This window comes from Rhipicephalus microplus, chromosome 4 (genome assembly GCF_043290135.1).
Source record: "Rhipicephalus microplus isolate Deutch F79 chromosome 4, USDA_Rmic, whole genome shotgun sequence".
In the NCBI taxonomy this organism is placed as follows: domain Eukaryota; kingdom Metazoa; phylum Arthropoda; class Arachnida; order Ixodida; family Ixodidae; genus Rhipicephalus; species Rhipicephalus microplus.
In genome coordinates this window covers 24,154,977-24,168,412 of record NC_134703.1, presented here as the reverse complement: position 1 = coordinate 24,168,412, position 13,436 = coordinate 24,154,977, and the positions used below count along the sequence as shown (strand labels likewise).

The window sequence follows — 13,436 nt, the reverse complement described above, 5'->3', positions numbered from 1 at the left end:
TCCGTGGATATGCTGCCATTTTTTTTTCTTCCACATTTTGTGTGAGAGCCAAACTGGGCCAATGGTGGTGGTACACAAAAGAAATAATTATTGTGCTCCAAACATGAAAGTTCACTTACGCATTGTTTGATTCAGCGGCTCACTACTATACCAAGCACGAAATGTCAATTGGAGCTGCATTAAATGTATGACTACTGTAGAAGGTATAAAGACCCCATAATAAACAGTCTGTTTTCTAATATCTATATCAATTTAATTTCTATAAGAGCATGAGTGTTAACAAACTCGGTTATTCCTGATTTTAAACAGCAGCAATTCACGGAGCTGAAAATTTTCATGTTCTAAAAAGCATTAGAAGTTCCAGTTTCAAAAGTATAATCATTGATATGGAACACGCATCTTTTTGGTCCTGAACCTTTCTCGCATTCACGTTCTCAAAGCGTTCAGCACTATGAGATTTCATATTACCGCCTCAATGATTTTGCTGTAAGAGCAAAGAACAAAAACAAAAATACTGCGACGAAGAAATTGAAACTGTGCCGCTTCCGAGTGAGGAATAAAAAAACAGGGCGGCATCTGTTAAAACGCAATCTCAAAAAAAAAAAAAAGCTGGCATTCCAGAAACATCACGGTTCAACCAAAACCTTGAGACGGCAGTATTCATGCAACTGAAAGCTCAACGGCAATGAAGCCTTATTTCCCAAGGCGTCAGTTTAAAACGTCCATTCTTTTCCTCAGCTAGGGAGAACAAAAAAAATAGAAAAGAAACGCACGTATGCTTATTGCGTATGCAACGCATGCCGCCTTTTCACGATGGCCCGTTCCTTTTGTTTCTAACAAGCGCATACCCTTGAACTTGCCGTACTCTGATTCGGAACATTCATTTGCGTTTTCCTTTTTTTTTTTACATCTCACTCGAAGTGGCACCGCAAGCAATTGCAGCTATGACGTGAGATGCCGCGCTCAGCGTCGCCAGAAGAAATTACAGAACTTCATTTTGAATGTCGTTGTTACTCCCTTCTGGACGTCGTTCTCACCTCACCCCACTTTCGCCCTCGTCCCTCAGGAAATTTTCTAGCTCCAAAACAACGTGATACTAAACTTTTCTGGAATATCAGCACCAGTCTCTGTTGTTCCCCACCACCACCTCCTACCCTCCCCTCTTACCAGTGTCTTGTGACGAAGGCCTGGTCGTTACAGGTCTAAGGCTAATCCTTCTGCACACGTAAGAACACGTTCGCATGTCGCTGTGGCCTTTAGCATTTGGCTTTTTACTGGGTCGGCCTCATCGACTTTGCTGCGCTCTACAGGTTTTACTTCGTTTTTCATTTTCCTCTCGCCTTTGCTTTTTTATTTTTTTTTACCCCATATCTGCTCCTTCCGTTCCGTTTTCACGTCTCACGCTGTTGCTTTAACAGGGTGGTCCCTCTTAGCCGTACCGTTGAATACGAGCTGCGGAATTTGCATGACTAAACGTTTTCGTGCGCCCGAGACAAGGGAGACGTGTAAAGAAAAGAAAGAAAATAAGAACGAATAATTCCGGCAGAGAAATTGAGGTGCTGAGAGCCTGTACACAGAGCTAAGAAATGACGGGGCAAAATAACAAGGAAAGAAATAGAAATACGGGCACTAGTCTTGAAGATACGACGACATCGAGCTTAAGGAAAGCTAAACGAAGTCCTGAGAGCGGGGCCTGACTATGATGTGAAGTGTGGGAAAGAACAAGAAGCAGCAATCAAAAGCAGCGCGCACGGCAGAGCCGGCCGGAATGAGAGCGGGAATCGTGGGGGTGCTGTAGCTAGGTGCCGGTGAAGGCGCCGAAAATGTTTAAGAACAAGGTTTGGCGCTTTGGGCGCGCCTCGTTGAACACCTTACTAATCCTGTTGTTTCTTTGGCTTTGCCGCGCCGGTCCGCCCGTTGTCGTCGTTTCCACTTTTAATGCCCCGACAATCACGACCTGCATTATTTTTTTATTTTTTTTTTTGCTCCCGTCGTCTACGGCTTCCATCCGGTAATTCGGCATGCTATACCGTAGTTCAACACGTTCTTTTGTTCTTTTCCCTCACCGCGTCAATTTCGGGCCTTCCTTGTATGCGCGCCGCAAAAACTTTCCTTAATTTGAACATTCATTTATTTTTTTCGATCTCGAACCGCTTGCTTGCGGCGAAGCTGTTAAGCACCCTACTCGTGTCGAGTTCGCCGCGAAAAGTAATCCTCGCGTCGTCTCTAAGTTTGTGCCTCCTTTATTTTTTTATTTCGTTCAATCTATACTTGCTACACAGAGGTGGCCTGCATGAAGGGATAGATGACAACCTTAGTAACCATTGTGCCTGCTCTTTCCTGGTTTTACCTAAGCTGTTTCTCTCGGTAGTGTTTCACTGGGAATGCGTTTCGCTACCAATGGCAGCGTTTCACTCTGTGTTTCACTAAGAATTTAAATTGTTGGGCTGGCAGTTAGAGTGCGCCGCATGACACTACGTTTTACGTGCATTGGAGGGCAGACATAGTCGTTAACAAATTCCTCTCGAAGTAAGCATTGCTAGGAAAGGAAAGAGAGGCATGGTGCATTCGCAGATAAGCAGTGATGTCGGCCTAAGTTGTGGCTTGTTATGGCCTTTTATTCTGACTGAATAGAATGGGTTGAAAAGTAATAATTAAGGACGATCACAAGGATGTGCGTAGAAAGTTGCGACGATGAGCAGGTATATCATGATATAAAATAGCCGGATCTGGTGACAATGCACAGCGCCGCCTTGCTGTAAAGAGCACGTTTGTCTATTTTCATTTTACTCTAATATATAACGGTTTTATTTTAATAGCGACATTTTTAAGGCTCGTTTTTCTTTAATTATATTAGGGCGTTATAGAAAGAAGGGTCTTATGCCACGTAGGCGACTTGATCCAACCTCCCTCGTTATTTTGAGGAGCTGTTTCGGGAAAGTATCCTTCACCTTAGTTAAATTATTATTGAGGCGAAGCAAACTTTACAACAACCATTATGCCACATGAAGGTTTGGCGTGTTGTTTTCATTAATTGATGAATAATTGATTTATTTTCTCATTTGTTTTTGTTTAGCTTCATTTGATTTTCGGTGAAATATGCACGGTGTTTTGCAAATAATGAATAGACGCCTTTTTTAACGTAACAGAAGTGCACACACAGGATTACCTTAATGACGTGTTTTACTTGAGTGCCTTCACTCTCCGCCAGAGGTGTAGCAAGCGTGCTTCACCTACCCCCCCCCCCACCCCCATGACCCCCTACCTCGAAATTTTGAAATGTTGCATGTCTGCATGTACACGCGTACACTTACGAACACGCGCCAAAGATACGTGAAATATGGTTGAATCGGCTCTACCTATACTAAAAAAAAATTGTCTTCGTCCAAGCTTTCTGCAGTCGACGTGTTCAATTTTAATTAAAAACAAGTCGGTAACGCTACAGTTGCCTCTACGAGTGGTTTCAGGGCGAAAATTTTGCAATCCAGTAGAGACGCGCCCTTTCTGAACATTGTTTCCAAACCTCATTTCCACTTCGCCGTCCGAGGACGCGCTAAGCGTGCATGGTCCACGCCTGCGCTGCCAAAGTCACGCGCGAATCCTGTGGAGCTCAGGTGCAGCCGGTCCGGTTAGCGCTCGTAGGCGGCTCTGGTATACGGCGCAAGCCTTAAGCAGGCTGCGAGGCCTGTTTCAATGAGGGGCCCCAGCGGGCAGACGTCTTCAGGCGGCTTCGTTCACGCGGCTGGCGCGCCTTATAGAGGTTCTCGTCGCTGAAGCCACTTAGCCCGGAATGTGGTCGCGCCAACGTGAGGAAGCTGCAGAAGGGGCTCTATATACCGACTGACGAGGCAAAAGACCGTGGAATAGCTAAGGAATGGGGTGGAAGGGGAGCGACACAGGCCGGCGGGTTCCGTATATTATACGCCACTTGCCGCCACGCTTTCTTAGCATCGGCTGCGCGAAGCACATTGAGCGCACGCTTGTGTGTGGAGCGGTGTTGGGATATAGTGGAATAGCGCGCGGGGCGTCCTTTAATTTCCAGTCAGGTTGAATGAAGGCGATCCAAGAATGCGCGGACCGTTAGTTAGGCCCACGCGCGGTCACCTTCTGCGAGCTCGGAAGATCATTCACGGTACGAGCGAGGCTGATGCAGCGAGGTGGCGCTGTCCATATATTGTACTTGCACAATAGGTCAGACGCGCTTCGAAAGACTTGTGTGAGTGGGCTGACTGGGCCCCCTTGACGCGAACGAGGCCGCGCTCGTGCGCCGTGCTTGAAGGCTGCAGTGGCTGACGCTGTGCATTGTGTTCTGAACGCTTTCATGCACCTATAAGGGGGGGGGGGGAGAAAGTGCAGGTTTCGAGAATTTACTTAACGGAAGAGAAGCACGTTGCTCATGTTGACGCGAAGAAATTTCGACGTAATAAGTTCCATTTTTCCCCCTAATATTACTATTGCTTGCTACCAAAAGTAATCTCTAATACAGTGCACGCTCATGCTCTTAACATCTATATTATACCCAGCAGGAGTACTGAAAAAGGGCGATGGTCATATGCTAATTAGCAGAATGGGTTGCATTTCGGTCTGTAGTAGAGATGTGTGTATATTTGCACCGGATGTCATGCCGTGGTGTTTAGGATTTTTGTGAACTGTTTCAATATAAGGAACGTGACTTGTCGCGTGCATCAGTGGCAATCCCGCTTTCTCACAAGCGTCGGCACATGCGCCGTCTACCGTATACAAGGATCAGCCTAGGCTCAGCCAGCAGGTTTATCCAACTGCGCACCTCTCACGTTACAAGTTAATATGAGTGCGGAAAAAATATATTGGACGAACGCACTGGTTCGGAAAGAAACTGTTAAGTAAAAGGTGCGTGAACTTCACACAAAGTTAGACAAACACCCTCTAAATTGTTACACACGCACACTCGTAAATACGACGGAGGCTTTCTGCAAGGCAGTTGAACTTATCGTCTACTCAGAAAGTGAAATAGAGGTGGCCGGGCTTCTAAGCCTGACAGAAACAGCCTACGAACTTCGTCGCCTCAAGGATGGTAGCTTGGAGCACAGAAACCTGGTGGCAACAAAGCAACAAGCTAGGCAAGTGCGCCGTCGTGCGCAAATCCCCGGCAGGCATCTTCTCGAGACGAATCATCGTTTTGTGCGCCACTGAAAAGGGTCTAGTCACTGTGCAGTGAGTGAAAACTCGGGTGGCGTGGTAAAGACGGGCTTAGTACAAGGAACTGGCGTCGAAGACCAAGGCGACTCGGGCGCCGTCGGACCAGAAACGGGCCGCTCCTGTCTCCTCCTTCGCACTGTCTTCGCTTAAGCCACGTTCTAGCGAAGGACACCGGCGGCTACTGGGCCGTTGACGGTGGCCGCGCTTCTTCTACTGTCCGAGCCATGCAAGCCCGAGAGGTGGCGAGAGCGCGTCTCGGACGCAACCAGTGAAGCGAGTCCTTTCTTCGGGCCAGGCCAGCGCCGGAAGAGTGCAAGTCAGTCAGTTGTGGTGCGCCGTGTGGAGCTGAACGAGCGCAGTCTGTAGGACGAAGAGTAAGAAGAAGGAGAAGGTGGACCGGACGGAGACTGACTTCTCCTCTCGCCGACTCAGTGGCCAGAGAATTATTGAACAGCTCGAAAATGAAGGGGAGGGCCTCTTCTCCGTTTCTGCTTCGAGTCGTCGTCCCCCCGTTCGTTTCTGCCGGCCGCGCCTCGTCGTCTTTTGCCAGTCGATGAGATTCGCTTTCTTCATTGTTTCCGCTGGATGAGCGATGCGACAGCTGCCAGCGCCAAGGCAGCAGCACAAGCAGCAGCAGCAGTTCACTCCCTGGCAGTTCCTCGCCTTCTCCGCCTCAGTGGCACCGGATTTCTTTGTAAAAGAATACGGAGGCGCCAAAGACGAGAGTGAGAGAAGTGTCCCTCACGGTGAACGGTAGGAGAGGAGAATAAGTACGCAGAAAGTACAAACGCACCTTCTCTCCGTGTTCTCTCTTGCGAGAGGACGGTTCCTTTAACTCCTTCCTCGGACTGTTTCTCTCCCTGGTCTGTCTTCGCGCGCGTGTTTCTCGTGCTTGCGGGGAAGCAGCGTTGCGATGTGCGCCCGGGATCTGTATTGTGTGCCTTGCTTTGTTACGTGTTGCAGCTCTCGCTTTCGAGACGTCTCTTCCGCTTGCCTTCATCGCGCCCAAATCTTTCTCCTCTCTCTCTCTCCACGCTGCTAAAGCCCTCTCCCGCAGCTTGAAACTCGAATGAAGCTGTATACGGCAGGCGCGGCCGCCTGCTTGAGTGTGCGTGTGTGTGCCTAGCACACCTTTGGTGGATGCACCCCGTCCGGATATTTATCTCCTCGAACAAAAAGCGCGAAACGAAATAGAGCACAAATAAGCCATGTGGAATGAAAAATAAAAGCTTAGAAGAAAGAACTGATAGTTGACGTGAACATGAAGGATAAGAAGAAAAAAAAACGTGACAGGGTGGATATGAAAAAGGGTGAGCGCTGGCTTTCCGAAAAAAAAAAAAGTTGGTTTTAAAATTTGAGTTCTCTCATTGTCTTCGTCTGTGTCCGCTTCATGGATCATTTGCGGGCCTCGCGTACAGATTCGCGCACAATGCAGCCCCTATCTGTACCTTCTCCAACCTCTTTCTCCTCTCTCTTTCTTCGCTACCTCATTCGCGCTTTCTTTTTTTGTGCTTATAAACACTTATTTGTAATTTTCTTTCCCACCAGCCTTTACCCCTTCGTAGTTATTTCTTTTCCATTCTTGTCCTGTTTGTCAGTCTCGCGTGGCATGCTGCCTCGCGTACCCTCAGACAGGGCCGTCTTCTCTCACTTCGCTCTCGTTCTCTAAGGCGACCTTTATTATCTTTAATTCTTGCTCAGGGACTCATGCAGGCGCGACAGGTAGTTGGCACTTTCGTTCTCGCTTATCCTTCTGAATGAAGGATCAATCTGACTTCTGAAGTTCGTGTCGCGCCTTTACGTTGTATATGTTATCTTCTTTTCCTTCTGATATTGGCGCGCTTTTATTCTTCCCCTTCCTCGTCTTCTTTATCACTCGTAAGGAGTGCGTAAAGAAACTACTAGTAGTATATCTTTCGTGCACGTTTAATTAAAAGATATAACCTTCAATGCTTGCCCTTCCTTAAATTTCTTTGCTTTGATTTTTTTCCACTCTAAGCTTGAGTGAGCACCTCCTGTACGTTTATTTCTTGACGCTTGCCACGTGATTGACTCCACTTTGATTCCTTTCGCCTTAATGATTGCGTTCCTTTTTTTCTCAGGCACACACCGGGCTCTTGAAATTAAATCTGTGACTGCCGACCGTGTACCTCGTTTCACCGGTGCGATCTCTCGCCGTAACGCTTCAACGCCTCGTGGTTCGCGCTCGAATTGCGCTGTTCCGAGAGACAGGCGACGATGGAAATATGCTGAAATAAAGCCCGTGAGAGCCTTGATAGTTCTGTATATAAAAAAAAAAGATGAAGGGCTGGAGTGCTAGTATTTTTTTATTCGAGTTTATTACCATTACTTCCGTGGCTCGGTATACGTAGCTCATCCTTGAGAAGTTATAAGAACAGTAGGGGCTATTGCAGCTCTTGAAAATGTCACCGCATCCGTGTGTATGTGAAAGCTGCAGAAATCTTGCCGAGTCTCTGAGATATGTGATGCTGACTGTCTATCAAACTTCTTTTTCATCGGAAGCTGCTTTGTCTGAAGGGAAAAAGAAACGCTGTTTCCCCTATGCATTTGCTTAAGATGACGTGAAAGTAAAACAAAAAAATCACAGCTTATCCACGGAGTGAATGATGATAAGTGGGGCGAAGCGTCTTTCAGTCCGTTGGTGCGTCCGTCCATCCGTCCTTCCATGCGTCCGTCCTTCCGTTCGTCCGCCCGTCCATGCGCCAGTCCGTCTGAGTGTTTGTCCATCCGTGCCTCCGTCCACCCATGCGTCCATCCCGTTCCGAAAGGAACGCGATGCTTGTGCTTTATTTCGATCACGCCGCCCGCACCAAGTTTTCATCCAAGGTCATATTCGCATGTAAGGGTTCATACACGGCCAATTAGGGTTTCGGTTTAAAAACAAAGACATAGTCATCTTGTCACTTGCTTTTGTGGACGAAAATGTCCATTGTGCTGGCAGAATATAAAACCCTAAACTTGTTGATTGTGTGTTTCTGTCGGGCAGCGTTTTAAAGGGACATGAGATATAAATTACGCTCTAAAATCTGTGCTGTGGTTAATTTTACCACTATAGGTGACTTAATAAATTAGAAAATGATCGTACAGGGTATCACGTTTAAATTTTCAGCCAAAATCTTCGATTTGGTGTGACGTATTTCGAAGTGTTTTTTTTTTCTATATTAGCCACACTAACTGAGCAACGTTGCCAGAAACCTCTTTGATTACATCTCTGACTTCTTTGGAAGACGTTGTACCTCATTTTCACCGATTACGAACTACCTAGGCCGTAATGGACACCGTCAAAACCCATGACGTCACTCATGACTTTATGACGTACGCGGCCAGTGCAAACAAGATAAGAGACAGAAGGAAGTATACACGACACAAGCTCTTTATATCAACTGAAAATTTGATAGCGAGAATGGGATATATGAACAATAAGGGCGACACTGAAAAAAATCTTATTTTCCCGGACCTCTCGTCTAATAATGCAAGACATGCGTAATTAGACGAGAAGTGTGGAGTGATAAAATTTTGTCAGTGCCTCCCTGTCTCGTTTCCCAAGCCGCCGTAAGTAGATTCCAGCTAGCCCGTTTCACCAACTTACACCGATGCACTTTGTTTATCTATCTCGTCGAGGCAAGTCCCACCTCGGTATCGTTGGTGTTATTGCTTTCCTGAAACGTGTCTAATGACTGTAGTGCGCTGAACACGTGTATAAGGCAGCAAGTGAACAAAAAAATGAACTATTTTTGTTAGTACTGACATTGTGTGTGCGACTCTTCTTTTTGTCCGTCTATCTCAATTCGCTCTATTATGACACACCAATAAGCCCGCATCCCCAACCCGCCTCGCTTAACAAGTGCCTTCTCGCCGCAGTGCTTTTGGTGTATAAATGATACGATACGAGAAAAATCTCTCTTTAAGCACGCGCACACCTTTCTGATTCGCAGTGGAGCCGGACGGCATGGCCGAGGACGCCGATCAGGTGGATGCCTCGGCGGCCGCCTCGGCCGACTGCCCGCCGCCACCGGCTCAGGGGGACGGGGGACTGCCTCCTTCGGCGACCGCCAACCACGACTGCTCCTCGGCGTTGAGCGGCCACGTCAAGCTCTTGCGGCCCGTCATGGTGCAGGCTTCGGTGGTGCCCGAGTCGCCCCCTTCTTCGCCAAACGTGGACGACGACGCGCCCCCGCTGCAGATCGACGAAGACGCCCCGACACCGCCCAGCCCGACCTCGCCGCACAGTCCAAGTCCTCCCAGCGACCTGGTCCTTACCGGACGTCGCGACGTCGTTTCAAGAGGCGGCAGTGTCTGGAGGTAAGCTCCACCTAGCTCTTAAAGGGCCCCCTAAACGACCTCCGAAAGCGCAGAAAACAAGTGCGTTATTCTCTCCCGGCGTTTCTCGGGATCCGTGACGCGAGAAGTCTGTTTACATTGCCTTATGAGGAAATCGCCTCGCGAATCGGTTGCAGTGTGAACTGTCTTCTACCCCGGCGTCGCCATGCAGCCGCACGCCAACACCTTCTTATCTCGCATGGCAATCGTGCACTATCAACTGATTTTTTTTTGTATTTGTTGAATCATACAGTACAAAGGATCATCAGACTGCTTGGACCCGTAGCCAATGGCTAGTCCTCATCAATGTTCACTTTGTTTCGTGCGTTCTCGACTGCGGAGCAAGCGCAGATAAAATTTGCGTATTCTATATAGGAAGAAATAAGTGGTGAGAAAGAGATAACACCTATAGGCAAGGTAGTGATGACACGAAAAAGACCACTATCTCATCTTTGAACTCAAAGCATGGTTCAGGAACCCTTTATCCCACCCGGAACACAATAGCGAGCACACCCCTCCTGGAAGCGTGTAGCTGGTGCGAGCGATGGCTGTTCGGTAAATGATGTAAGTTCTTTATGTAAGCTCGGTAATTGATGTAACAGCTTTGGATAACTGACGTGTCGAAAAAGAAACCAAGGAACACGTGGAGTCCTGGTCTATACACACAAGCCTACGTACCTTGATATTCTATAGGTAAAAATGTATGCGACAAACACAACTTAAGTCTGAACGAGACAGAAGTTCGCCAGAAGATGGGGCTTCTAGGGATGAAAACTTTCTGAACGCGGAATGGTACTGGAACCAACGTTGGGACTGGCACTGAGATTCCATGTATTACGGGTCTTTATATATCTGCCCCGATGTATGAAGATTCCGATAGCGCTTGGTGTCAAAATTTTCGTTTCAGAATAGTCGCGGTTCTGATCCAATTGTGCTTGCTAATTAAGCCTAGAGGGTGCACTCTCATCCACGTTCATTGCGAATTTCGTATAATCATGAATCAACTAGAGTTCGTTAAAATCTAAACAAAAATACAAGCTCCGCCTTCAGAGATGCGGCGTATCTTCTATTGATCTGTTCATGAAGGTCGTGCTAGGTGGTTCCCGTTACAACCATAACTATACGTTTTCACTGCTAATAGTTATTCATTTTGTTTGACAATACATGATTTCCGAGGTGCAGTAGACGAAAGGCCACATTATGAGTCACCTGACTGGGCCTCTAGCACCACACCATACATTCTTCACCTAGGGCGACTGCATTGGCAAAAAAAAAAAACAAAAAAACATAAGAACACAATCACATTGCTGAGAAGTAGGAGAAAGTTTATACAAAATAAAGATCAACAAGGCTTCGAAAATGGGTTCGAATACATACACGTATCATTGCAAACCAATTAAACGAAAAAAGATAAAGTGAGAAATGGTGTTGCAGACACTGATTCATATGGAGCCATAAACACAGGCTTTTCAACATAAATAGCCACAAGAGTGCGTGCATGTATAACGCTCCATGTACAAAATATGAGAAAATGGCATAAATGAGAGCACTCAAGCCTTCAATAACTTTATTGAATACAAACCCAACCAACAATACCAATTGAAAGCTCGCTGTTGCTACGTAAAATATTATGTTTTTCCGAATGCGGTGTCGGTATGTTTGCTGGAATCGGAAAAAAGCAGTGACCGAAATATGTGCCCAATTCCTACATATGCGGGGTGGCCAATGAAAAGTTGTGCAGCGCGAGCAGTTGTTTTTTACTAGCAGACGCTGCCTTCATGGGCCTTGCGAGGTCAAAGAGGGGATGAGAAGCGACTGTTGGCTTTAGGGTTGGCACGAGACGCGAGAATGTGCAGCGGGGGTGTCGATGACAATGCCGACGCCAGATTTGCGAGTAGGTGCGACTATATAATGCTCCACATTAAAAAAAAATTGCAGCGTGTGCGTTAACTAAAAGCGGACTGCGGGTCTCTATGTCCAATCTGAGTCCTCTGTCACTCGTTGCCTATTAGTAGCGATTGGCGCGTTAACTCCTGTAAAAAAACACCGGTCCATCAATGCGTGCTTTGCACCTCAGCAGGTTTCTTTTTTGCGCAGCGCCGCAATGAGCGCCAGCGTCAACGCCGCCGCCAGTGCAAGCGTTGTCGTCCGCTGCTTCGCATCTACACATCGTTCTCTTCAGAAGGAGACGGTGTAATTTCATTTTACAACTGGGTTCGACTGTTTTGTAACTGACTGCAATGTCTTGTCTTTACCAAGCCGTAGTGGAGGAGAGTCAACTGGGGGGACATCTTAAACGAATATTAACGTGACATTTGAAAGAAATTTATGTAGCGCGAGGCGAAAAAACGAACACAGGAAAGAACAGACTGAGAAGACAGAGCGCTACTATCAAGAACAAGATACTATCAACGGTTGTTGTTGATAGTATAGCGCTCTGTCTTCTCAGTCTGTTCTTTCCTGTGTTCGTTTTTTCGCCTCGCGCTACATAAATTTCTTTCAAATGTTTCACCAACAAGCCCACATCGTGCACTCTTGTCGTTTATTAACGTGACGTAAACATAGATGGGACATGGGGGGACATTGCGGGATGTCGGGGTCAGAATGCATATACGCATTTTCGTAGTGTGCGTGAGTTGTAAACGCTGCCGGGAAAGAGTCTGCGCGATTTATGACTTATGGTTATATTGGGTATACGTTTCGCCGTTGCTTTTGACCTGCAGAGACCGCAGTGCCCAAGTCATCACCAACGACGACGGGAACAGCGGCGCCCAACGAAAGGAAAGTCGCAGATCGGGCGAGCCGCCATCCGATGCGGAAGAAGCCAGGATCCGCGAGTACCTGTGCCGCAGCGACACGGCCGTCATCTACCCGGAGCCCGTGGAGGCTTCCAGTGCACCAGCCGTCGCGGCACAACAACAAGGTACTGCGGCACCATCCAAGTATAGCATTAATCTCGCTTTTGCCTCTTTGTTATCGCTTCCCTTGTCCACAGGAGAGAATTGTCTTAAACCATTAGTCTCGAAGAGAGAGAGAAAACGAAAAACAGAGAGTTATAAGGGTAATATATGCATCTTTCACAAGGAGAGCTTCTCATGTATAGGCAAAGAAGCAAGTCAAGTACTTATGCCTGTTTGAAAAATTCACGTGGAACAAGTCGCCTGGCCTTCCAGTATTCGGTCACCATTGATCGAAAGGTCATACGCAGATTTCGTATATAATATAGACGACTATTCTACTCTCAAATCTTGATTCAGACGTCAGTCTCTTGATTAAATCAATAAAAATGGGAGAGAGAAAAAAGAAACTACGCACTTGGGCGTAAACCTATAGTGAATGTAAAAAGGAGAACAGAGGGGGGGAATAGGCGATCTCAGATGTGGCGTATGCAACAAATTCCTTTCGTCCAAACCCAAACAGTGGCAGCGTTCGAGCGTCGCACCGATCCTCTCTGCTTCCGGCAAAGCAGCCGCCGTCCTCTTCACTTCGCAAAGCATCACAAGTGGAACGGGTCCCCGCGCGTGGCCTGCCACTGCCGCGCACGTGCACACTATAGTAGACCACTCCCCACACCGCTTGCCTGTCTTTTTGGGGTACTGGGATGTATACAGTAAATCAGGAGCTCACTGCCCGAAGTATGGCGTCGGCAAAGCGTGGCAGTGGCTGTGGCCGCATCACAGGGCGGCTCCATTGATGGCCGCCTACGGAGGTGACGATAGCCCGAGATGCGCGCGCACAATAGGCTCGTTTTTGTCACGTGACCGGACGCGCGTGACCCTTGTAGTAAGTAACGAGCGCTCCACCGGGGCGCGGACGTCGGCGCGGACCATCGAGTGCTGTCCAGGCGGGCGTAGACGTGCTCCATGCACCGAAGTGCGCAAGGCACTGGGAGGACGTCTCGCGTTCCTCATCCGGTC

At 47.7% G+C, this 13,436-nt stretch overlaps 1 protein-coding gene across 1 annotated transcript in view; it reads left to right on the top strand.

Annotated features, from left to right (window-relative positions):
* zfh1 (Zn finger homeodomain 1) overlaps positions 1–13,436 on the top strand; it is a 637,515-nt gene that overhangs the window by 461,694 nt on the left and 162,385 nt on the right. Inside the window, exons 2-3 of the mRNA XM_075892342.1 lie at positions 9,135–9,501; positions 12,243–12,442. Of these exons, the coding sequence (XP_075748457.1) occupies positions 9,135–9,501; positions 12,243–12,442 (567 nt within the window). The remainder of the gene's footprint in view (positions 1–9,134; positions 9,502–12,242; positions 12,443–13,436) is intronic.